Source organism: Oncorhynchus keta, chromosome 34, assembly GCF_023373465.1.
Source record: "Oncorhynchus keta strain PuntledgeMale-10-30-2019 chromosome 34, Oket_V2, whole genome shotgun sequence".
Lineage (NCBI taxonomy): Eukaryota > Metazoa > Chordata > Actinopteri > Salmoniformes > Salmonidae > Oncorhynchus > Oncorhynchus keta.
In genome coordinates this window covers 76,577,753-76,604,067 of record NC_068454.1, presented here as the reverse complement: position 1 = coordinate 76,604,067, position 26,315 = coordinate 76,577,753, and the positions used below count along the sequence as shown (strand labels likewise).

Genomic DNA, 26,315 nt, shown 5'->3' with positions numbered 1-26,315 from the left:
TGAAAAGTATTACATTATATTGATTTGAAAACAGATCTTTTATGACAGTATTTCCCAAAGTTTATTTTTCATAGATTTAAGTAGATACAGATTATCTTGCATAGAGTCCAGTTATGATTAACATTTTCAGACATGATTCACATACAAACACGCTTTCAAAAACGGCATAAAATACTTTAAGTATCTTTTGAGACTTCCACTCCCTTATCGCTCTGCAAATGAAAACGTACATTTTTTTGTTTTAACAAACCATGTGTGTTTCAAAGTCATAACGAGCAGACATAAGATCATTTCTCTGGGATCTTTAAGAGGATTAGCCAATCATTTCAAAAATATTTAAGACACACACATGATAATAAAGTGCAATTACGCTGCAGAATTACCCAGCATGCAATGGGAACTGAAGGCCAGGGTCTTATGCAAGAATAGTTATTAGGAACCCAGCAGCTTCAACACTACATCTCAGTATCAATGTAAACGAGTTTGAACAAGGGTATAATGCCTTGTGCCAACGTCATGGAATGATATGCTACTGATTGTGCATGTTTTGTGGTTAAAACAAACCCAAACCATTCTTAACTGACCAACCAAATGTCAGAGATGATGACTCTTACTGTAAAATACTTTGCTACAGTGATGATGATATTTACATTTGAGTCATTTAGCACACGCTCTTATCCAGAGTGATTTACAGGAGTAATTAGGGTTAAGCGCCTTGTTCATGTGCACAGACCGATTTTTGACCTAGTCAGCTCAGGTTTTCAAACCAGCGATCTTTCGGGTACTGGCCCAACGCTCTTAACCGCTAGGCTACCTGCTGCTCATATATGATTACCATGATGAGGAAACATGTTTCACAAAAAACACAAAACATTGTACAATAACCAATCTCACAGCAACGATTGTCAAATCACATTAAGGCACACAAAGGAGACTGGGTTAACCAGGTGAAAGGTTTAGTCAAGGGGATGAGGGTAGCAACTGAATAACAGAATGAGACAAGAAGGATTAAGTTGTGACGTCTTAATTTAATCCCAAGATTCTAGAACAAAAATCCAAATGGAACTCCTAGTGAATGAAGCCCATTAAAACATGGCTCCCATTTGTATTTCCTGGTCTCTTGTATGACATCTCTGTCTAATCCTTCCTTGTCTCATTCAAGACTGGATGTGGGTGTGGTCAAAGGGCGGCGCTGGGCAGGGAGGGGGTGGGGCTCTGCCAGATGATCATGTGACTGCGGTCTGATCGCAGTGGAGCAGCTTCGGGCGCACCGTCATTCGCGTCATCGCCTGGGAAAGGAAAGAGGGAGACAGTCAGTCAGACAACCACTAATGACAACCACGTGATGTCCTCAACTCACCGATACGGAAGTTGATGTAGCCCTCTCCTCCACTGAGAATGAGTTGAGAGGTAGAGACTAGAGTTACAGCACCACCTCCTATTGTAGAGGAGCTGGTCACACAGCCTGGGGAACACAGATATAGAATAATAATAACTATGCAATAACTACATAGTTATTAGACAGTATTATATTGTGCTACTATGTAAAAACTACATAGTAGCACAATATAATACTGTCTAATAACTATAGTAGCACAATATAATACTGTCTAATAACTATGCAATAACTACATAGTAGCACAATATAATACTGTCTAATAACTATGCAATAACTACATAGTAGCACAATATAATACTGTCTAATAACTATGCAATAACTACATAGTATCACAATATAATACTGTCTAATAACTATGAAATAACTGCATAGTATTTAATACTTTAGAACAGGGCTATTCAACTACATTCCTACTGGGGCCAGATGTAGAAAGGTTAATTTTAGGGGGGACAGACATTTTCCACATGCAATTCATCTTCGGAAGAACTGTATAAAAAAAGCAACGCACATGACCAATAAAGCAATTTTCTTCAAATTAAATGTTGCTAAAAGTAATTAGGAAAGAAGTGGAGGGCGCTCAACCAACGTGAGTCGAGGCTCATCATTGAAAAGGAAGTCACAAAACTCGCTCATTATTTTAACTAGTAAAAGCTTCTTACACAGAATTAGGTCATTTTAAAAACTGAAAACTAAGCATCTTAATAAAGAACACAAAGATATGTAAAATCAGGTGATGCCAAATTCCAGTCTGTGGGACGGAAGCTTTGAATTCATTTCTCACGGTCATTAGGTGCATTTATTTGTCCCACTCCCTTCTAACAAGTTCCTGTGAGCATCAGAGAGGGAAACAGAAGGCACGTAGTGTTCCTGAGAGTCGTAGCTTTCAGGAATGGGGTCATAATATGTTGTAGCTTAAACCGTTCAAACACTAGAGACAAATTCATATGAAGAAAAAAATAATCAACATACCACATAGGCGCTAGAAACCACAAAAAAACACTAGAAACTACACTATAGACAACCACTATAGTGCTTGTCATTTTGACGTTGAACGTCGGCTTTTGGAGGGGATTTTTTTGCAGATCATTGATTAATATTCAGAATTGATCAAAGGGCCGCGGGCCAGTTGAATAGCCCCGCTGTAGAATAACTGCATTGTTACACAACAGTGAATGAATGAACAACGATAAGAGATTTTCACCAGGTGCAGCAATGATGAACTTGACAGCCTGGCGGTGTCCATGGTAACACAGTTGTGCTGCCGCCAAAGAGCAGTATGGTATAGAGGCAGACTCTGAACCTATGGAACGCAGAGAAGAAGACAATTGACATATGACCAGTGTAAGGGCATTATCTTTCAGGTGATTCTCTTGTTGACCTCTGGGGGCCAGAGGTTAGTACTCACTGAGAGACACAGGGATGGAGAAGATGGCGCCACTTCCTGTTCCCACCCACAGCCGGCCAGAGATGACGGTGAGGGAGGAGATCTGCAGCGGGGAGAGAGACAAGAAGGCAGGGCCTGGAGAAGAGAGACAGAGAGACCATCAGTCAGGAGCTTATCCATTCAAGCAGAGTGGGTTCAGTTTTTGGGTTGAGGTGGTAAGGATTGAAGCAAAATTGAAGAAAATGTATTCAAAGTTGTACATTAACTTCTATGTGGGCCATTACATGCTCACATCAGCAATATAAACATAAACAGATTAATGAACTGAGAATCCTGTTCCTGCTCCTACCCAGTGTTTTGGTGACCAGAGGGGTCAGATCCACATCCTGCAGGAGCCGGCCAGTGGACCAATCGAAAAGCCTAAGTGTAGGGTCGAGCCGGCAGGACGTCCACACACCACTTCCTGCCGCACACAGGAAACGCACCTGCTGCTCACTGCGCTCCGAGACGGTTAATGTTTGCTGAAAGAGAGAGGTGGAAAATATAGACAAAAAAATACAAAGTACAAACCATTCTGAATTCACAAACACACAATATTTTCAGGTTCGTCAAACTCTTACCTCCACTTTTCTATTCTCGACATCAACCACATGAACCCGATTCCAATATCCTACCCATAAGTACGCACCCTTCGCCAGGCAACAGCGAATGGGCTGCAGTGGAGTTGATCCTAGAGGCAAAACCTCATGTGATTGGAGATCCCACCCACCTGTCAAATATAGTGGCGATTAGTCATCATCAGTCTCTTACAAATCACAGGTTGTATGTGGTCATGGATAGATGGAATACAGTTTGTCAAATTGATGTCATTTCTTTGCATTTTGGCTAACCCTAACCCTCTTCTTAAACTTAACCTAATTATCCTAACCGGCTATGCTAATTCTCTTAACCTGTTGTGTAAATTGTCCTAAGCTGCTACAAAAGGTCCATTCTGACATAAACTGTATCTCTTCTAGCCAGAACCATTGTATATAAAACTTAAATGGTACCATTTCTTCCCTCCTTTCCTTCATATGCACTGATATGATCCTGACAGTAACCTGATATGATCCTGACAAGAGCCTGATATGATCCTGACAAGAGCCTGATATGATCCTGACAGTAGCCTGATATGATCCTGACAGTAGCCTGATATGATCCTGACAGTAGCCTGATATGATCCTGACAGTAGCCTGATATGATCCTGACAGTAGCCTGATATGATCCTGACAGTAGCCTGATATGATCCTGACAAGAGCCTGACAGTAACCAGATCTGATCCTGACAGTAACCTGACCTGAACCTGACAGTAGCCTGATATGATCCTGATATGATCCTGACAGTAGCCTGATATGATCCTGACAAGAGCCTGATATGATCCTGACAAGAGCCTGATATGATCCTGACAGTAACCTGATATGATCCTGACAGTAGCCTGATATGATCCTGACAGTAAGCTGATATGATCCTGACAGTAGCCTGATATGATCCTGACAGTAGCCTGATATGATCCTGACAGGAGCCTGATATGATCCTGACAGGAGCCTGATATGATCCTGACAGTAACCTGATATGATCCTGACAGTAGCCTGATATGATCCTGACAAGAGCCTGATATGATCCTGACAAGAGCCTGATATGATCCTGACAAGAGCCTGACAGTAACAAGATCTGATCCTGACAGTAACCTGACCTGAACCTGACAGTAGCCCGACAGGATCCTCAAATCAAATCCTGAGAGTAGCCTGACAGGATCCTCAAATCAAATCAAATCCTGAGAGTAGCCTGACAGTAACCTGACCTGATCCTGACAGTAACCTGACCTGATCCTGACAGTAACCTGACCCTGGCCAGAACCTGATCTGATCGTAACAGACCTGGTCCTAACAGTAACCTGAGCCTGGCCGGAACCTGACGTGATCCTGACAGTAACCTGACCTGATCCCGACAGTAACCTGACCTGATCCAGACAGTAACCTGACCTGATCCTGACAGTAACCTGACCTGATCCAGACAGTAACCTGACCTGATCCAGACAGTAACCTGACCTGATCCAGACAGTAACCTGACCTGATCCAGACAGTAACCTGACCTGATCCAGACAGTAACCTGACCTGATCCAGACAGTAACCTGACCTGATCCCGACAGTAACCTGACCTGATCCCGACAGTAACCTGACCTGATCCTGACCGTAGCCTGACCTGATCCTGACCGTAGCCTGACCTGATCCTGACCGTAGCCTGACCTGATCCTGACCGTAGCCTGACCTGATCCTGACCGTAGCCTGACCTGATCCTGACCGTAACCTGATCTGATCCTGACAGTAACCTGACCTGACCCTGACCTGATCCTGACAGTAACCTGACCTGATAGTAGCCTGACCTGATCCTGACAGGAAACTGATACTGTCAGTAACCTGACCTGATCCTGACCATAGCCTGACCTGATCCTGACAGTAGCCTGACAGTAGCCTGACAAGAACCTGACCGGATCCTGACAATAGCCTGATCTGATCCTGACATGAATCTGATCTGATCCTGACAATAACCTGATCTGATCCTGACAGTAACCTGACCTGATCCTGATCCTGACCTGATCCTGACAGTAGCCTGACCTGATCCTGACAGTAGCCTGACCTGATCCTGACAGTAGCCTGACCTGATCCTGACAGTAGCCTGACCTGATCCTGACAGTAGCCTGACCTGATCCTGACAGTAGCCTGACCTGATCCCGACAGTAACCTGACCTGATCCAGACAGTAACCTGACCTGATCCAGACAGTAACCTGACCTGATCCAGACAGTAACCTGACCTGATCCAGACAGTAACCTGACCTGATCCAGACAGTAACCTGACCTGATCCAGACAGTAACCTGACCTGATCCCGACAGTAACCTGACCTGATCCCGACAGTAACCTGACCTGATCCTGACCGTAGCCTGACCTGATCCTGACCTGATCCTGACCGTAGCCTGACCTGATCCTGACCGTAGCCTGACCTGATCCTGACCGTAGCCTGACCTGATCCTGACCGTAACCTGATCTGATCCTGACAGTAACCTGACCTGACCCTGACCTGATCCTGACAGTAACCTGACCTGATAGTAGCCTGACCTGATCCTGACAGGAAACTGATACTGTCAGTAACCTGACCTGATCCTGACCATAGCCTGACCTGATCCTGACAGTAGCCTGACAGTAGCCTGACAAGAACCTGACCGGATCCTGACAATAGCCTGATCTGATCCTGACATGAATCTGATCTGATCCTGACAATAACCTGATCTGATCCTGACAGTAACCTGACCTGATCCTGATCCTGACCTGATCCTGACAGTAACCTGACCTGATCCTGACATGATCCTGACAGTAACCTGACCTGATCCTGACAGTAACCTGACCTGATCCTGACAGTAACCGGACCTGATCCTGACAGTAACCTGACCTGATCCTGACAGTAACCTGACCTGATCCTGACAGTAACCTGACCTGATCCTGACAGTAACCTGACCCTGGCCAGAACCTGATCTGATCGTAACAGACCTGGTCCTAACAGTAACCTGAGCCTGGCCGGAACCTGACGTGATCCTGACAGTAACCTGACCTGATCCCGACAGTAACCTGACCTGATCCAGACAGTAACCTGACCTGATCCAGACAGTAACCTGACCTGATCCAGACAGTAACCTGACCTGATCCAGACAGTAACCTGACCTGATCCTGACCGTAGCCTGACCTGATCCAGACAGTAACCTGACCTGATCCTGACCGTAGCCTGACCTGATCCTGACCGTAGCCTGACCTGATCCTGACCGTAGCCTGACCTGATCCTGACCGTAGCCTGACCTGATCCTGACCGTAGCCTGACCTGATCCTGACAGTAACCTGATCTGATCCTGACAGTAACCTGACCTGACCCTGACCTGATCCTGACAGTAACCTGACCTGATAGTAGCCTGACCTGATCCTGACAGGAAACTGATCTGATCCTGACAGTAGCCTGACCTGATCCTGACCGTAGCCTGACCTGATCCTGACCGTAGCCTGACCTGATCCTGACCGTAGCCTGACCTGATCCAGACAGTAACCTGACCTGATCCAGACAGTAACCTGACCTGATCCAGACAGTAACCTGACCTGATCCAGACAGTAACCTGACCTGATCCAGACAGTAACCTGACCTGATCCAGACAGTAACCTGACCTGATCCAGACAGTAACCTGACCTGATCCAGACAGTAACCTGACCTGATCCCGACAGTAACCTGACCTGATCCCGACCGTAGCCTGACCTGATCCTGACCGTAGCCTGACCTGATCCTGACCGTAGCCTGACCTGATCCTGACCGTAGCCTGACCTGATCCTGACCGTAGCCTGACCTGATCCTGACCGTAACCTGATCTGATCCTGACAGTAACCTGACCTGACCCTGACCTGATCCTGACAGTAACCTGACCTGATAGTAGCCTGACCTGATCCTGACAGGAAACTGATACTGTCAGTAACCTGACCTGATCCTGACCATAGCCTGACCTGATCCTGACAGTAGCCTGACAGTAGCCTGACAAGAACCTGACCGGATCCTGACAATAGCCTGATCTGATCCTGACATGAATCTGATCTGATCCTGACAATAACCTGATCTGATCCTGACAGTAACCTGACCTGATCCTGATCCTGACCTGATCCTGACAGTAGCCTGACCTGATCCTGACAGTAGCCTGACCTGATCCTGACAGTAGCCTGACCTGATCCTGACAGTAGCCTGACCTGATCCTGACAGTAGCCTGACCTGATCCCGACAGTAACCTGACCTGATCCAGACAGTAACCTGACCTGATCCAGACAGTAACCTGACCTGATCCAGACAGTAACCTGACCTGATCCAGACAGTAACCTGACCTGATCCAGACAGTAACCTGACCTGATCCAGACAGTAACCTGACCTGATCCAGACAGTAACCTGACCTGATCCCGACAGTAACCTGACCTGATCCCGACAGTAACCTGACCTGATCCTGACCGTAGCCTGACCTGATCCTGACCTGATCCTGACCGTAGCCTGACCTGATCCTGACCGTAGCCTGACCTGATCCTGACCGTAGCCTGACCTGATCCTGACCGTAACCTGATCTGATCCTGACAGTAACCTGACCTGACCCTGACCTGATCCTGACAGTAACCTGACCTGATAGTAGCCTGACCTGATCCTGACAGGAAACTGATACTGTCAGTAACCTGACCTGATCCTGACCATAGCCTGACCTGATCCTGACAGTAGCCTGACAAGAACCTGACCGGATCCTGACAATAGCCTGATCTGATCCTGACATGAATCTGATCTGATCCTGACAATAACCTGATCTGATCCTGACAGTAACCTGACCTGATCCTGATCCTGACCTGATCTGATCCTGACATGATCCTGACAGTAACCTGACCTGATCCTGACAGTAACCTGACCTGATCCTGACAGTAACCGGACCTGATCCTGACAGTAACCTGACCTGATCCTGACAGTAACCTGACCTGATCCTGACAGTAACCTGACCTGATCCTGACAGTAACCTGACCCTGGCCAGAACCTGATCTGATCGTAACAGACCTGGTCCTAACAGTAACCTGAGCCTGGCCGGAACCTGACGTGATCCTGACAGTAACCTGACCTGATCCCGACAGTAACCTGACCTGATCCCGACAGTAACCTGACCTGATCCAGACAGTAACCTGACCTGATCCAGACAGTAACCTGACCTGATCCAGACAGTAACCTGACCTGATCCAGACAGTAACCTGACCTGATCCAGACAGTAACCTGACCTGATCCAGACAGTAACCTGACCTGATCCTGACCGTAGCCTGACCTGATCCAGACAGTAACCTGACCTGATCCTGACCGTAGCCTGACCTGATCCTGACCGTAGCCTGACCTGATCCTGACCGTAGCCTGACCTGATCCTGACCGTAGCCTGACCTGATCCTGACAGTAACCTGATCTGATCCTGACAGTAACCTGACCTGACCCTGACCTGATCCTGACAGTAACCTGACCTGATAGTAGCCTGACCTGATCCTGACAGGAAACTGATCTGATCCTGACAGTAGCCTGACCTGATCCTGACCGTAGCCTGACCTGATCCTGACCGTAGCCTGACCTGATCCTGACAGTAACCTGATCTGATCCTGACAGTAACCTGACCTGACCCTGACCTGATCCTGACAGTAACCTGACCTGTCAGTAACCTGACCTGATCCTGACCATAGCCTGACCTGATCCTGACAGTAGCCTGACAGTAGCCTGACAAGAACCTGACCGGATCCTGACAATAGCCTGATCTGATCCTGACATGAATCTGATCTGATCCTGACAATAACCTGATCTGATCCTGACAGTAACCTGACCTGATCCTGATCCTGACCTGATCCTGACAGTAACCTGACCTGATCCTGACAGTAGCCTGACCTGATCCTGACAGTAGCCTGACCTGATCCTGACAGTAGCCTGACCTGATCCTGACAGTAGCCTGACCTGATCCTGACAGTAGCCTGACCTGATCCTGACAGTAACCTGACCTGATCCCGACAGTAACCTGACCTGATCCAGACAGTAACCTGACCTGATCCAGACAGTAACCTGACCTGATCCAGACAGTAACCTGACCTGATCCAGACAGTAACCTGACCTGATCCCGACAGTAACCTGACCTGATCCTGACCGTAGCCTGACCTGATCCTGACCGTAGCCTGACCTGATCCTGACCGTAGCCTGACCTGATCCTGACCGTAACCTGATCTGATCCTGACAGTAACCTGACCTGACCCTGACCTGATCCTGACAGTAACCTGACCTGATAGTAGCCTGACCTGATCCTGACAGGAAACTGATACTGTCAGTAACCTGACCTGATCCTGACCATAGCCTGACCTGATCCTGACAGTAGCCTGACAGTAGCCTGACAAGAACCTGACCTGATCCTGACAAGAACCTGACCGGATCCTGACAATAGCCTGATCTGATCCTGACATGAATCTGATCTGATCCTGACAATAACCTGATCTGATCCTGACAGTAACCTGACCTGATCCTGATCCTGACCTGATCCTGACAGTAACCTGACCTGATCCTGACCTGATCCTGACAGTAACCTGACCTGATCCTGACAGTAACCTGACCTGATCCTGACAGTAGCCTGACCTGATCCTGACAGTAGCCTGACCTGATCCTGACAGTAGCCTGACCTGATCCTGACAGTAGCCTGACCTGATCCTGACAGTAGCCTGACCTGATCCTGACAGTAGCCTGACCTGATCCTGACAGTAGCCTGACCTGATCCTGACAGTAGCCTGACCTGATCCTGACAGTAACCTGACCTAATTCTGACAGTAACCTGACCTGACAGTAACCTGACCTGATCCTGACAGTAACCTGACCTGATCCTGACAGTAACCTGACCTGATCCTGACAGTAACCTGACCTGACAGTAACCTGACCTGATCCTGACAGTAACCTGACCTGATCCTGACAGTAACCTGACCTGATCCTGACAGTAACCTGAGAGGGGGAATTACCTGGGTTGTGCGAGAAGAATGCAAGCGTCCCATTGGCTAATCCAGCAATGACTTGACCCTGTGAATACCTGAAAGGTTTAGAGTTGAAAGTAAACAAAGACAAAACATGCAATATTCAAACTGGTACACAATTATCCTTTCAGATCTAGTCATCCAAGTGTCCAACTGTAGGGGCTCGTGGTCTATATCAGACTGGGTACAGGAGTACTCACGTGAGAGAGTGCACACCCTCAGACAGAGAGATAGACTGCAGACAGCGCCTTCTAGATGTGGACGCGGAGTGGACCAATACACTGGGAATGGAGGAAGAAAGAGAAAAAGAGAGGAGGGAGAATGAGCAACTGTCAATTGTTTAACATTATAATGGAACAGCATGGTTCTGATCTCCACACCTCACCTTCCTTCCTGAGTTCCAATCCACACAGTTCCTGAGGTCTCACCTGATGACACAGAAGCAGAACAGAGACGGTAAGCGGATAACAATGCTTTAAACACTGGCAATGCTAATGGAAATAACTAGTTGAGTGATGATTTGGAAATTATGGCGGCTATGGTTAACAAGTCTACAGAAATCTAAAATTGGTAAGCTGATCCTAGATCTGTGCCTAAGGGTACCTTTTACCGGGAGAGTAATAGATAGCACTGACCAGTAGGGGGCACAGCACAGATGCATAGGGCGGGCGAGGTGGGCGGGAGGCTGAACTGATCCAGCACCGTATTGGACCGTGCAGGGTTGATCACTGTGACATCACTACTGGAGGCGGGACCAGAGACCACCCACACAGCACACTGACAGAATGGATGGAAGAGAGAGGAGTGATGCCTACTATTGAGAGATGGCAGATCAACCCCTAGCCCAGTGTTTCCCTATTCCTGAAAATAGTGGTTAGATGGTACTGCAAGTGGTAGCTACTGTGACTAGAACTAGTAATTTGACGGTAATGACCACCTTACCGTTGTCTCGCCTGAGATCTCAGGTGTGACAGCAACAGCACAGTTTAGCTACAGAGAGAAAACACAAGTTATGGACTGTCTTCTGGGAAAAGACTGTCTGGGTTAAGAACCATAGTACTGACTGTAAACATGTTTCTGAATAGTATGGCCTACCTTGGCTGTAGAATCTCTCTGGTCCATCAGTCTGAGCTGAACTAGGACAGGCACATCTTTGGGCTCAGGGGTCGGCTCTGAGGAATCCTGCAATAATCCCACACAATCTACTGTATGTACCAGATTAAGGTTTGTGTCTACTTCCACAGTCTGTGTGAGTATTTTCACCTCTGAAGTAAATATTGTGTTTACCTACAGTGTCTTCAGAAAGTATTCACACCCCTTGACTTTTTCCACATTTTGGATGTGTTACTGCCTGAATTTAAATTGGATTCAATTGAGAGTGTGTGTCACTGATCTACACATAATACCCCATGTCACAGTGGAATTATACAAATAAATAAAACATTTCAAGCTGAAATGTCTTGAGTTAATATGTATTCAACCCCTTTGGTATGGCAAGCCTAAATACGTTCAGGAGTAAAAGTGTTGCTTAACAGGTCACAACTTGCATGGATTCACTCCTGTTTTGAATGACCACTCCATCTCTGTACCCCACACATACAGTTTTCTGGAAGGTCCCTCAGTAGAGTTGTGAATTTTAAGCACCGATGCAACAAAAAAAGCAGGCATTGAGCATCCCACTGAGCATGGAGAAGTTATTAATTACACTTTGGATGGTGTATCAATACACCCAGTCACTACAAAGACAGGCGTCCTTCCTAACTCAGTCGCCGGAGAAGAAGGAAACCGCTCAGGGGCCAATGGTGATTTTAAACATTTACTGGCTGTGATAGGAGAAAATTGAGGATGGATTAACAACATTGTAGTTACTCCACAATGCTAACCTAAATGACAGAGAGAAATGAGGAAGCCTGTGCAGAATAAAAATAGTCCAAAACATGCATTCTGTTTGCTATAAGGCACTAAGGTAATACTGGAAAACATGCATCCTGTTTGCTATAAGGCACTAAGGTAATACTGGAAAACATGCATCCTGTTTGCTATAAGGCACTAACGTAATACTGTAAAACATGCATCCTGTTTGCTATAAGGCACTAAGGTAATACTGGAAAACATGCATCCTGTTTGCTATAAGGCACTAAGGTAATACTGTAAAACATGCATCCTGTTTGCTATAAGGCACTAAGGTAATACTGTAAAACATGCATCCTGTTTGCTATAAGGCACTAAGGTAATACTGTAAAACATGCATCCTGTTTGCTATAAGGCACTAAGGTAATACTGTAAAACATGCATCCTGTTTGCTGTAAGGCACTAAGGTAATACTGTAAAACATGCATCCTGTTTGCTATAAGGCACTAAGGTAATACTGGAAAACATGCATCCTGTTTGCTATAAGGCACTAAGGTAATACTGTAAAACATGCATCCTGTTTGCTATAAGGCACTAAGGTAATACTGTAAAACATGCATCCTGTTTGCTATAAGGCACTAAGGTAATACTGTAAAACATGCATCCTGTTTGCTATAAGGCACTAAAGTAATATTGGAAAACATGTATCCTGTTTGCTATAAGGCACTAAGGTAATACTGGAAAACATGCATCCTGTTTGCTATAAGGCACTAAAGTAATACTGGAAAACATGTATCCTGTTTGCTATAAGGCACTAAAGTAATACTGGAAAACATGTATCCTGTTTGCTATAAGGCACTAAAGTAATACTGTAAAACATGTATCCTGTTTGCTATAAGGCACTAAAGTAATATTGGAAAACATGTATCCTGTTTGCTATAAGGCACTAAAGTAATACTGGAAAACATGCATCCTGATTGCTATAAGGCACTAAGGTAATACTGGAAAACATGCATCCTGATTGCTATAAGGCACTAAGGTAATACTGGAAAACATGTATCCTATTTGCTATAAGGCACTAAAGTAATACTGTAAAACATGTATCCTGTTTGCTATAAGGCACTAAGGTAATACTGGAAAACATGCATCCTGTTTGCTATAAGGCACTAAGGAAATACTGGAAAACATGCATCCTGTTTGCTATAAGGCACTAAAGTAATACTGTAAAACATGCATCCTGTTTGCTATAAGGCACTAAGGTAATACTGTAAAACATGCATCCTGTTTGCTATAAGGCACTAAGGTAATACTGTAAAACATGCATCCTGTTTGCTATAAGGCACTAAGGTAATACTGTAAAACATGCATCCTGTTTGCTATAAGGCACTAAGGTAATACTGTAAAACATGCATCCTGTTTGCTATAAGGCACTAAGGTAATACTGTAAAACATGCATCCTGTTTGCTATAAGGCACTAAGGTAATACTGTAAAACATGCATCCTGTTTGCTATAAGGCACTAAGGTAATACTGTAAAACATGCATCCTGTTTGCTATAAGGCACTAAGGTAATACTGTAAAACATGCATCCTGTTTGCTATAAGGCACTAAGGTAATACTGGAAAACATGCATCCTGTTTGCTATAAGGCACTAAGGTAATACTGTAAAACATGCATCCTGTTTGCTATAAGGCACTAAGGTAATACTGGAAAACATGCATCCTGTTTGCTATAAGGCACTAAGGTAATACTGTAAAACATGCATCCTGTTTGCTATAAGGCACTAAGGTAATACTGTAAAACATGCATCCTGTTTGCTATAAGGCACTAAGGTAATACTGGAAAACATGCATCCTGTTTGCTATAAGGCACTAAAGTAATATTGGAAAACATGTATCCTGTTTGCTATAAGGCACTAAGGTAATACTGGAAAACATGCATCCTGTTTGCTATAAGGCACTAAAGTAATACTGGAAAACATGTATCCTGTTTGCTATAAGGCACTAAAGTAATACTGGAAAACATGTATCCTGTTTGCTATAAGGCACTAAAGTAATACTGTAAAACATGTATCCTGTTTGCTATAAGGCACTAAAGTAATATTGGAAAACATGTATCCTGTTTGCTATAAGGCACTAAGGTAATACTGTAAAACATGTATCCTGTTTGCTATAAGGCACTAAAGTAATATTGGAAAACATGCATCCTGATTGCTATAAGGCACTAAGGTAATACTGGAAAACATGTATCCTGTTTGCTATAAGGCACTAAAGTAATACTGTAAAACATGTATCCTGTTTGCTATAAGGCACTAAGGTAATACTGGAAAACATGCATCCTGTTTGCTATAAGGCACTAAGGAAATACTGGAAAACATGCATCCTGTTTGCTATAAGGCACTAAAGTAATACTGTAAAACATGCATCCTGTTTGCTATAAGGCACTAAGGTAATACTGTAAAACATGTATCCTGTTTGCTATAAGGCACTAAAGTAATACTGTAAAACATATATCCTGTTTGCTATAAGGCACTAAAGTAATACTGTAAAACATGTATCCTGTTTGCTATAAGGCACTAAGGTAATACTGGAAAACATGCATCCTGTTTGCTATAAGGAACTAAAGTAATACTGGAAAACATGCATCCTGTTTGCTATAAGGCACTAAGGTAATACTGGAAAACATGCATCCTGTTTGCTATAAGGAACTAAAGTAATACTGGAAAACATGCAGCAAAGAAATTCATTTTTTGTTCTGAATACAAAGCATTATGTTTGGGGCAAATCCAAAACAACACATAACTGAGTACCACTCGTCATATTTTCAAGCATGGTGGTGGCTGCATCATGTTATGGGTATGCTTGTCATCTGCAAGGACGAGGGAGTTTTTAAGGATAAAAACATTTATGTAATAGAGCTAAGCACAGAAAAATATCCTAGAGGAAAACCTGGTTCAGTCTGCTTTCCAACAGACACTTGGAGACAAATTCACCTTTCAGCAGGACAATAACCTAAAACACAATAACCTACATGACTTAAATAAGCCAAAACTTTAAAATGTCTGTCTAGGAATGATCAACAACCAACTTGACAGAGCTTGAAGAAGTTTCAAAAGAATAATAAATGGGCAAATATTGTACAATCCAGGTGTGCAAAGCTAAAGACTTAGCCAAAAATACTATTTATAATCTCGCTGCAATCGCTGCCCAATGTGATTCTAACATCTATTGACTCAGGGGTTGAATATTTACGTAATCAAGATAGATTAGTGTTTTATTTTCCATAAATGTTTCAAATATGATAATCTCTCCCACGTTGACATTACAGATTATTGTTTGTAGATCGTTGACAAAAAATTTGTTAAATCTATTTTAATCCCACTTTGTAACTCAACAAAATGTGGAAAGGTCCAGGGGTGTGAATACTTTCTGAAGGCACTGTATGTGTGTGTATGCATGTTCACCTGTGTGTGAGACAGCGGCATGCTCCAGCCATGAACCTGGCGTTTTCCCAGGGTTCCCCAGACATGGGAGCGGATGTCTCTGTACAGCTCCCTCCTCCTGACCCGCGGAGACAGGGCTGCAGCAGGGGAGGCACCACTGGGAGGAAGCGGGAAGAGGAAGAACAGAGGGGAAGAGGGGGCAGTGGGTGAGAGAGTGGTTTAAAAAGATGTACTGCTTTATGATAGTTACTAATGTAACCTATGGTAGTAGAGGTGAGTTCACTTCAAACCTTACAATGTAAAGCACTTTGAGAAGTTGGAAAGAGCTCCAAAGACATGTAATCCCATTATCATCATATCAACGTACACTGTCTGAGTCGTACTGACAGCCAATTGCCGTGGAGACCCCATTGGTGAGTGAGTGGGGGACATCGGCAGGGTCAGTGCTAGAGCAGCAGACGGAACCAAGGGGTTCTTGTTCAGGCCAAACAAACGGTTGAATCTTGAATGGACAGAGAGATGGTTAATTTGACTGCAATTGACCAGAAGCTCTGCCCACCTCACAGGAACACAATAACTCTTACACATAACTTCCCCATAGGCACTCTGGTCATGTGCTTGGGCTATAGATTGTGTAGCCACAGGTAAATATGAACAGCTATTGAGCTAAATGTTGTGAAGTCAGGGGTCAGAGCCAGGCCCAGGACAAATATGTGTGGTTGTGTGCCTGTTAGCAGCTCAAGGTTTAAAGTGAAGAAAGTGGTTAACAGTATCTGTGGACTTCTTTACTGCAATAATTGCCGAATTAAAAAGTTGTATTTTCCTTCCTGATTCTTCACTCCCTCACTCTCACCTTCTCCACACACTAGTCCTCTCTCTCTCAGTGATCCTCTCTTCTTGGGTGGCCCTGAAAAGAAGGCATGACTGATGTGAGACAGAGAAATTAGTTATTCCCTTCTCCCTTTTCTACAGGACTATGAAACCTTCTGTCAGTCTACTTCTATGGGGGATACAGGCAGGTGTGGTTACCGAATGGTCTGACTGCGTCTCACAGCCTCCTGCAGCTCAAACAAACGCTCCTTATACTGGTTCTTCTCCATGACAACACGGGACATCTCCGAACGAGAGAACCGACGCAGCGATATGGGCAGAGAGGACTATGGGTAACAGATTAACATTCTAGTTAGAGTACAAGTCCATTAGAGAAAAAACAAAAAGTTACAACAAATCTATTAGCAGAATATAAAGAGACAACACAAAGAAAGCCCTCTTACATCATCATCTGATTGATTTGCTTCCAGTTCTTTCCGAAGTCTACATAAAAGCAGAAACACACGCAATCAATGAATCACACCACATTAACAAATATTGTTTGTTTACCTCGTCTCATACTGCCAAACATCAACAACCTGACACGAGAGTTGTGTACCTCTTAGTTTCCTCCTCCATCTCCTTCATTCTTCCCGCCAATCGGGTGACAGTCTCCTGGCAGGAAGTCACCTCCACCTTAAGAGCTGACCTCTCATTGGTCAGCTCCTCCACACGAGAGATCAGTGCTTTCCGGGCCGCATTCACTAACTCACTGGGAGAGGTAGATAATGTAAGAGTGAGTGAGAGAGAAAATGAATGACAGAATGCAAAAGTGAGTAAATACAGTAAACAAAGGACCCGTTGTGCTCTGTTTTACTTCAGGCCCAATGTGCACTCTGTCAACATATCTAAATGAAACAGAGGCATAGTGAATGGTAAGCCCCCTACACACAGAGTTAGTCACACAGGACTAGTCATAGTAGGGTAATAATAACGGTGGGATAAACGCGGGGACTTACTGGGTGTGTTTCAGTTCCTCATACTGAGAAAGAATCTCCTCAAACTGATCGGTGCTGCCTGCACAGACAAGAAAAAACAAACCGTTCTCACCACAAATAGCATTAACCCATACCGTAACCCTAAGTCAACCCTTTACAGAACAACTAACTTTTAATTGCTCACACTAGATCTCATGACATTGACACTTCAGTCCACTCTAACTTGTGCCTACTGCCCAGCACTGCCTAAGATACCCCCTCCATCGGCCTCAGCTCTTTCCCCCTAGCCTTCCTCTGGCTGTAAAATAAAGGTTGTATGTGTTAAGAGAGCAAAGGGCATATGTTTCATCTTATGTGAACAACCAGTGCAGTGTTTCACTGCAAACAGGGGGCGTAGGTGTGCCCTTGCCTAATGGCCGTACCTCTGACACTGGCCCCCTGGTCCACACTCTCTATGTATTCCTGACTCAGCTCGGACAGCTCTGAGAACACCGACTCCGTGTTCCTCAGCTCCCATTCCAGACTATCCATATCCTCCTCCGCATCCTCCTTCTCCTGCTTTGCTCCTTCCTCTTTTTTCTCCTCCTCCTCCTCCTCCTTCTCTCCTTCCTTCTCCTCCACCTCCTTAATTTCTTCCCCCATGCTGGTCTTGTCTCGGATTGGCTCTTTGGCGTCTGCTCGGACCGGGGTGCTAGGGAACATGGGTAACAAGAGAAAAGATTGGCAGGGGGCAGTGAGTGTCAGTTTATGCAACAGTAAAGTGTGTGTTGGGGAGATGTCCCATCAAAAGTCTTTCTGAACCATGACAGACCTGTGAAGGGAAGTAGTCTGATTTACAGTTAACTAGTTGTGGCTGAGTTGGTTTATTGTTATGAATGTGTAAAAGAAAAGCTTTCATGGTAATGCAATAAAGTCAGTCCAGTTCATATTGCACTGTAAGTGCACACATACAGGACATACCTGGCATTAAGGCCATGAAACTTCGCCAGCTCAGGGGTGGAGCTTATGATGTCATTGATGAAGGACGCATCTCTGTCTGGCTTTACGACAATGTCAATCACCCTATCGTCCTTGGTTACCGGTTCTTCCAACAGGACAGAACAAGGAGGTGTTTCTGGCCTTTGATCAGTTAGCTGGAAAAAGAGAGGAGTCAGTAAGGACAACTTCCGTAAAAAAAAATACTACTGCTACAAGACAGTACAGAGGTTATCAAATCTAGAGAACGTACCTCCTGCCCGCTAACACAGGATTCTGACTGGCCCTGGGAAGATTGTGAATTCTTGGGGCGCACATGGTTACTAAAGACAGACAGGGCTCATTGTGACATCATAATGCAGTGAAAATCAGAAACCATCGAATGAATCAACCACAGTGAAAGAGATATCTTTAGAATGGAAAGACTAAATACCGTTCCATGTAGTTGTAGTCATATTAACTGGATTGAGTGGTGGCTAACCTTAGTGGAGATCCCTCTCTCTCTAGATCCCTTTTCCTCTCCAGCAGATCCTTATAACTGAGCACCAACTGAGAGAGAGTGAGAGGATGTGAAAAGGGAGAGAGAAAAAGAAGGATAAAAGGGAAGGACAGCGGGGATAATAAAATACATTTCCACAATGATGGACAGCAGTTGTTACTGATAGAAGAGTACACAGACGCTGAGTCCCAAACAGCCTCGCCAGTCTAAACATGCTGTCGTCTGACCTTGTTGTGAGTGTGCTTCAGTGTGTTCAACTCTCTGCCCAGTCCAGCCCTCTGCTCCTCCAAGGCCACCACTGTCACAGAAACAACACACAGTAGGAATTAGCATCACATACAGTAGTGTGTCTCAATGACCAGGGTCCCAGTCTGATTCTGCCGTAGCCTACTTGCCATGGTCTTATCAAACATCCTCAGTTTGTAACACAAAGGATGGGAATGAAGGATGTGAATATAAAATAATCTACACGGACATGAAGAGGGTAAGCATAAAGAGAGAGAGAAATAGATAGAGATTGTTACAACACTGTACATAGTGATAATAGAACATTTGAAATGTCTTTATTCTTTTGAAACCTCTGAGTGTACGGTTTACCGGTCATTTCTGATTGTTCACTTCACTTTTGTTAATTATCTATTTCGCTTGCTTTGGCAATGTTAACATATGTTTCCCATGCCAATAAAGCCCTTCGAATTGAAATTGAGAGATAAAGGGGGAGATAGAGGGAGGAAGCGATGGACACCCAGACCCAGTCAGACACTCACATTGGTCAGCCTGCTCTCTGGCCTTCTTCTCCAGTTCTTTTCCCCTCCTCTCTCTCTCCTTCTCTCTTCCCCTCATCATCCTCCGCTCCTGCTCACTCTGGTCATCCAACTCCAGATACCGCTAAAAGCAAAAAACAAACATTTATTAAAATTCTATTATGAAACTTTTTATTTATGAATTTTAATCAACACCCTGAATTGACTGAGTTGAAAAAGAATAGAACCCAAACCCTGACCCCATATCACATTTGCATTTTAAAAAATTATAAACCATAAGCACACCCATCCACTCTCACCTCCTGGCTCTCTCTCCTCAGTTGTTTCTCACTCTGGTATCTCTCCAATAGCTCATCTCGCTCTCCTTTCTCTCTTTCGGCCTCCTCCTCCCTCTCTCTGAGCTGGGCTCTGCAGCTGGCCAGACCCTCCAGGACCCATACTAGGATGGGCACCAGGGACTCCACAACCCCTACGCCATGGGTCTCTATCACTGTCTGTAGCAGGGAAAGAGGGATGGGGGGTAGCATCAGATAGATGTGGGTGGTGATGGAGAAGAGACCGAGGAATGAAAAGCCAGCTAGGAGATAGAGAGACAGGAAAGGGGCGATAGAACAGAAAGCAGTTGAGAGGTGGATGTGATGTGTGTTTACCTGTAGTTCTGAGTACAGTTTCCCGGCCTCTTCACTCACAATGTCAGGGTCCAGATCCAGCTCCCCAGACCCACACAGAATACTCTCTCCACACTCCATCCCTCGCTATCTAGAAGTTAATGGGTCTCAGCTGATATGAGTATATGAACTGTGTGTCTGTCAATACACTTCTTCCTCATATATAAATACCTACCCACCTAGTTTATCTAGACTTCTCACACTCATGTCTACTCCCATTTCATCCATCTCTCCACTGTACATGGTCCTTCCTCCATTTCTACAGTAAATGACCCCCCTATTCCCCTTCCTCTGCTCTAGCTGTAGATGAAGCTGATGTCAGGGGGGGGGGTTGGTGCCCATTCTGAAAGAGAGAGAAAAAAACAGAATCATAATCATTTCTACAATGTCAGTGGAAAGGTTTGTTTTTTTTCATTTGAGGAAATATAGGCTTGCAGGTACATACTACATGACTATTTTTAGAAGTAAAACCCCCTTTACAACAATCAGACCACCATCATCTGTTTCTCTTTCTGTTCTGTTTCCTGTCTCTCACTGTGAGGGCTAGAATGTGAACTCTAAACATAGAAGTGCTACAGTGTGTATGGAGTCATTTACTTTATTCACACTATGAGTCTTGTTTACTTTTACATATGTCTGTTGCTCTGACCAATAACAGGTTGTGCCTTTAGACAAGTGACCTGGCAGTATACAGAATTGTAATGACTTAACATTAGTATTACTAAGCTAAATGACCCCATGCACGGGTAGTAAGCCTACTCCTTTTCATTCTCACACACGACTTTGCGTGTTTCCCACCCTGATTTGCACTAGCAGGCACACCTGTCCTCCTCACAGATCCCTCCTCCTGCCACCACCAGGCTCCTAATTGGGGATGAAAACACATGACAGTACCCACTACACTGGTCTAGGCCTCACACCTACAGGCAGTGGATCCCAAGTAACCTAGACCAATGTCTGGCAAGCCTTGATCCTGGATACGTATATCGCTGATGAGGTTTAATTCTTGTTCATTGTTATTTTAAAGTGGTGATTCTAAAGTGGTGATTCTAAAGTGGTGATTCTAAAGTGGTGATTCTAAAGTGGTGATTCTAAAGTGGTGATTCTAAAGTGGTGATTCTCTGATCCACCTCTACGCAGACAACACCATATACTTCTGGCCCCTCTTTGGCCCCTCTTTGAACACTGTGTTAACAAACCTCCAGACGAGCTTCAATGCCATACAACACTCCTTCCGTGGCCTCCAACTGCTCTTAAATGCAAGTAAAACTAAATGTATGCTCTTCAACAGATCGCTGCCCACATTCTGACTTAGAATATGTGGACAACTACAAATACCTAGGTGTCTGGTTAGACTGTAAACTCTCCTTCCAGACTCACATTAAGCAACTCCAATCCAAAATGAAATCTAGAATTGGCTTCCTATTTCGCAACAAAGCCTCCTTTACTCATGCTGCCAAACATACCCTCATAAAACTGACTATCCTACCGATCCTCGACTTCAACGATGTAATTTACAAAACAGCCTCCAACACTCTACTCAGCAAATTGGATGCAGTCTATCACAGTGCCATCCGTTTTGTCACCAAAGCCCCATATACTACCCACCACTGCGACCTGTATGCTCTCGTTGGCTGGCACTCGCGTCATATTCGTAGCCAAACCCACTGGCTCCAGGTCATCTATAAGTCATTGCTAGGTAAAGTCCCGCCTTGTCTCTGCACACTGGTCACCATAGCAGCACCCACCCGTAGCATGCGCTCCCGCAGGTATATTTCACTGGTCACCTCCAAAGCCAATTCCTCGTTCGGCCACCTTTCCTTCCAGTTCTCCGCTGCCAATGTCTGGAACGAATTGCAAAAAAAAAATGACTGAAGCTGGAGACTCATATCTCCCTCACTAACTGTAAGCACCAGCTGTCAGAGCAGCTCACAGATCACTGCACCTGTACATAATACATCTGTAAATAGCCCATCCAACTACCTCATCCCCAAAATGTTATTTATTTTGCTCCTTTGCACCCCAGTATCTCTACTTGCACACTCATCTTGTGCACATCTATCACTCCACTGTTTAATTGCTAATTATTTCACCACTATGGCCTATTTATTGCCTTACCTCCCTTATCCTACCTCATTTGCACACATTGTATATATACTTGATCTATTGTATTATTGACTGTATGTTTGTTTATTCCATGAGTAACTCGGTGTTGTTTGTGTAGCACTGCTTTGCTTTATCTTTGCCAGGTCGCAGTTGTAAATGAGAACTTGTTCTCAACTGGCCTACCTGGTTAAATAACTATGAAATAAAATAAAAACATAAAAATAAAGTAACTGTCATATTATTAGGCAGGCTGTCCTCCAAGACGATTCAGACTGTACAAACATTTACCACCTGTTGCTGAATAAGTCGTTCGTATTGCTGGGTACTGTAGTACTACAAATACGCACGCGCGCGCGCACACACACACACGATATTGAATGACAGGAACAGACGGACGTCCAAAGAATAATCGACGATGCAGCCTAAGCAATAAACACCAACTCGATCTCGCCGGTCTGAAGTGCAATAACATGATGGCGTTTGCGGTATAAATAAACCATTGACTGACAACAGTCACCTTATAGATTTTACGAGATCACCTTCATTTAATTTAGCCAACTGTTTAGCCTACTGTAGTTCGGGAGAACTGAACCAAAACGTTCACTCTGTCTTTTTATATGTTAACTCACCTTTGAGTCTCTTTAGTTCCCAAAACTTGTATATAATTTGTTGAAACGGGTAATATTCCAGTCGTTTACTTTGAAGAAGATATCAATTACTCCTACAGCGAGTTTGAAGAAGGGGATGTGGTTTAATTTAGACTCAGTTGACCGAATTCCTATTCTGGCCTATCGGAGTGATAGGCTGTTCTCAGTGTCCAACGGCCGTGTAAAAGAGGCGGGACATGGCTGGTCTTGTGAGTAAAAACAAGTTCCTAACTTGAACAATGACACGTGATGAGGGGAACGTTGAAGGGTTGTCAGGTGACCTTCTCTAATACCTGTCTAAACGTTTCACGTAATATGACCTTTCACTCCTTTTTTCACTGACTGTTTTCCCCAGCGGTTAATCAAGTACAGTATAACTATGTGAACAACGGAACACTGCAAAGACCAGCAGATGTTTGCAAAAACGTGGCCAGGTATCCAATTTCCTTTACGCAGTCATTCCATAGGCTACTGTATATGAACCAGATCCAGTTGTGTTTTTTACAGAAAATCGTGCTGACTATGCGCTGAGATTGCAGGAACAGTTTCCTTTTTGCGTAACATGAGTGACTACTGTAATAACAAATGGTTTGGGGAAGTGAAGGAAAGGTGTCAGTACTGTTAGGCAATTCATAAGCCTTCGCATGAACTATAGAAAATGAAACTAGTTTTGAGTATTGCTAGCAAGGGCGTGAAGAATGAGTACAGTACATTCTCCAGCAGAGGGAGGCAAACACACATCTGTCTTTGTTTCTTGTCTTTCTCTCTTTATCTGTATGTACACTGACTGTACAAAACATTAGGAACATCTTCCTACTATTGAGTTGCACCCCCTTTTACCCTCAGATCAGCCTCAGTTGATCGGGGAATGGACTCTAAAATGTTGAAAGCATTCCACAGGGATGCTGGCCCATGTTGGAGACTTTTATTTACATTTACATTTAAGTCATTTAGCAGACGCTCTTATCCAGAGCGACTTACAAATTGGTGCATTCACCTTATAACATCCAGTGGAACAGTCACTTTACCTCCCTCTCACCAACTTCAAACATCTGCTATCTGAGCAGCTAACCGATCGCTGCAGCTGTACATAGTCTATGGTAAATAGCCCACCCAATTTACCTACCTCCTCCCCATACTGTTTATATTTATTTACTTTTCTGCTCTTTTGCACACCAATATCTCTACCTGTACATGACCATCTAATCATTTATCACTCCAGTGTTAATCTGCAAAATTGTAATTATTCGCCTACCTCTTCATGCCTTTTGCACACAATGTATATAGACTCTCTTTTTTTCTACTGTGTTATTGACTTGTTAATTGTTTACTCCATGTGTAACTCTGTGTTGTTGTCTGTTCACAGTGCTATGCTTTATCTTGGCCAGGTCGCAGTTGCAAATGAGAACTTGTTCTCAACTAGCCTACCTGGTTAAATAAAGGTGTAATAAAAAAAATAAAAAAATAAATGTTGACTCCAATGCTTCCCACATTTGTGTTAAGTTGGCTGGGTGTCCTTTGGGTGGTGGACCATGCTTGATACACACAGGAAACAGTTGAGCATTGCAATTCTTGACACACTCAAACCAGTACCTGGACTTCTGCATAAATTGGTCATAAAATTTGATCTGATCTTCATCTAAGTCACAACAATAGACAAACACAGTCTGCTTAAACTAATAACACACAAACAATTATACGTTTTCATGTCTTTACTGAACACACCGTGTAAACATTCACAGTGCAGGGTGGAAAAGTATGTGATCCCTTGGATTTAATAACTGGTTGACCCTCCTTTGTCAGCAATAACCTCAACCAAACGTTTTCTGTAGTTGTGTATCAGACCTGCGCAACGGTCAGGAGGAATTTTGGACCATTCCTCTTTACAAAACTGTTTCAGTTCAGCAATATTCTTGGGATGGCTGGTGTGAACCGCTCGAGGTCATGCCACAGCATCTCAATCGGGTTGAGGTCAGGACACTTACTGGGCCACTCCAGAAGGCGTATTTTCTTCTGTTGAAGCCATTCTGTTGTTGATTTGTTTTGGTTTTGTCCTGTTGCATCACCCAACTTCTGCTGAGCTTCAATTGGAGGACAGATAGCCTTACATTCTCCTGCAAAATGTCTTGATAAACATGGGAATTCATTTTTCTGTCGATGATAGCAAGCTGTCCAGGCCCTGAGGCAGTAAAGCAGCCCCAAACCATGATGCTCCCTCCACCATATTTTACTGTTGGGATGAGGTTTTGATGTTAGTGTGCTGTGCCTTTTTTTCTCCACACATAGGGTTGTGTGATCCTTTCAAACAACTCAACTTTAGTTTCATCTGTCCACAGACTATTTTGCCAGTTGTGCTGTGGAACATCTGAATACTCTTTTGCGAACTTCAGACGTGCAGCAATGTTTTTGGACAGCAGTGTCTTCTTCCCGGGTATCCACACATGAACACCATTCTTGTTTTGTATTTTACGTATCGTAGACTCGTCAACAGAGATGTTAGCATGTTCCAGAGATTTCTGTAAGTCTTTCGCTGACACTCTAGGATTCTTCTTAACCTCATTGAGCATTCTGTGCTGTGCTCTTGCAGTCGACTTTGCAGGACGGCCACTCCTAGGGAGAGTAGCAGTGCTGAACTTTCTCCATTTATAGACAATTTGTCTTACCGTGTACAGATGAAGATCAAGGCTTTTAGAGATACTTTTGTAACCCTTTCCAGCTTTATGCAAGTCAAAGATTCTTAATCTGAGATTTTGTTCAAGGCATTGTTCACATCAGGCAATGCTTCATGTGAATAGCAAACTCACGTCTTGTGATTGTTTTTATATTGCAGGGCTGCTCTAACCAACACCTCCAATCTCGTCTCATTGATTAGACTCCAGGTTAACTTCATTCCTGACTCCAATTAGCTTTTGGAGAAGTCTAGCCTAGAGGTTTCCCAACCTGTACTGTGAATGTTTAAATTGTGTATTCAATGTGGACAAGAAAAACACAATAATTGGTGTGTTATACGTTTAAGCACACTGTGTTTGTCTATTGTTGTGACTTAGAGGAAGAGCAGATCACATTTTTGGACCAATTTATGTAGAAATCCAGGTAATTCCAAAGGGTTCACATACTTTTTCTTGCTCTTGTTGGGTGAACAGAAGGACTTG

At 44.1% G+C, this 26,315-nt stretch overlaps 1 protein-coding gene and 1 long non-coding RNA gene across 32 annotated transcripts; one reads left to right on the top strand and one right to left on the bottom strand.

Moving 5' to 3' along the window:
- Positions 1-37: 37 nt before the first annotated feature.
- On the bottom strand, positions 38-23,328 carry LOC118374037 (C-Jun-amino-terminal kinase-interacting protein 3-like). Of its 4 annotated transcripts, XM_035760373.2 has the most exons (30): positions 23,146-23,328; positions 22,159-22,254; positions 20,590-20,753; positions 20,393-20,501; positions 20,042-20,236; positions 19,746-19,866; positions 19,206-19,276; positions 18,961-19,028; positions 18,733-18,802; positions 18,465-18,637; positions 17,927-18,195; positions 17,526-17,583; positions 17,126-17,278; positions 16,971-17,010; positions 16,726-16,853; positions 16,550-16,603; positions 15,992-16,198; positions 15,718-15,853; positions 11,500-11,586; positions 11,347-11,394; positions 11,040-11,181; positions 10,790-10,832; positions 10,605-10,685; positions 10,393-10,460; positions 3,404-3,552; positions 3,133-3,304; positions 2,805-2,918; positions 2,601-2,699; positions 1,361-1,465; positions 38-1,289 (listed from the first exon to the last, which is right to left on the bottom strand). In XM_035760373.2, the coding sequence occupies exons 4-30, from the start codon at positions 20,489-20,491 to the stop codon at positions 1,180-1,182; spliced, it is 3,060 nt and encodes a 1,019-aa protein (XP_035616266.1). In that variant the 5' UTR covers positions 20,492-20,501; positions 20,590-20,753; positions 22,159-22,254; positions 23,146-23,328; the 3' UTR covers positions 38-1,179. The 4 variants fall into 4 exon arrangements, with proteins under 4 accessions (XP_035616266.1, XP_035616264.1, XP_035616267.1 ...); XM_035760371.2 differs by having other exon boundaries at positions 20,393-20,753; XM_035760374.2 differs by having other exon boundaries at positions 16,064-16,198; positions 20,393-20,753; positions 23,146-23,326.
- On the top strand, positions 12,226-14,822 carry LOC127915259 (uncharacterized). Of its 28 annotated transcripts, none has more exons than XR_008090791.1 (6): positions 12,421-12,678; positions 12,723-12,898; positions 13,515-13,866; positions 13,911-14,042; positions 14,175-14,306; positions 14,483-14,822. It is a non-coding gene; the product is annotated as an uncharacterized LOC127915259 (long non-coding RNA). The 28 variants fall into 28 exon arrangements; XR_008090790.1 differs by having other exon boundaries at positions 14,175-14,262; positions 14,395-14,563; XR_008090781.1 differs by having other exon boundaries at positions 14,087-14,350; positions 14,395-14,563.
- Positions 23,329-26,315: the final 2,987 nt, after the last annotated feature.

Excerpts from the sequence above, each read along its gene's own strand:
- LOC118374037 (XM_035760371.2), bottom strand. The coding sequence starts at position 20,491 with ATGGAGTGTGGAGAGAGTATTCTGTGTGGGTCTGGGGAGCTGGATCTG. Across the intron at positions 17,279-17,525 it reads GAGGAACTGAAACACACCCA|TGAGTTAGTGAATGCGGCCC; the intron begins GTAAGTCCCCGC and ends TACCTCTCCCAG. Across the intron at positions 1,290-1,360 it reads CTACATCAACTTCCGTATCG|GCGATGACGCGAATGACGGT; the intron begins GTGAGTTGAGGA and ends TTCCTTTCCCAG.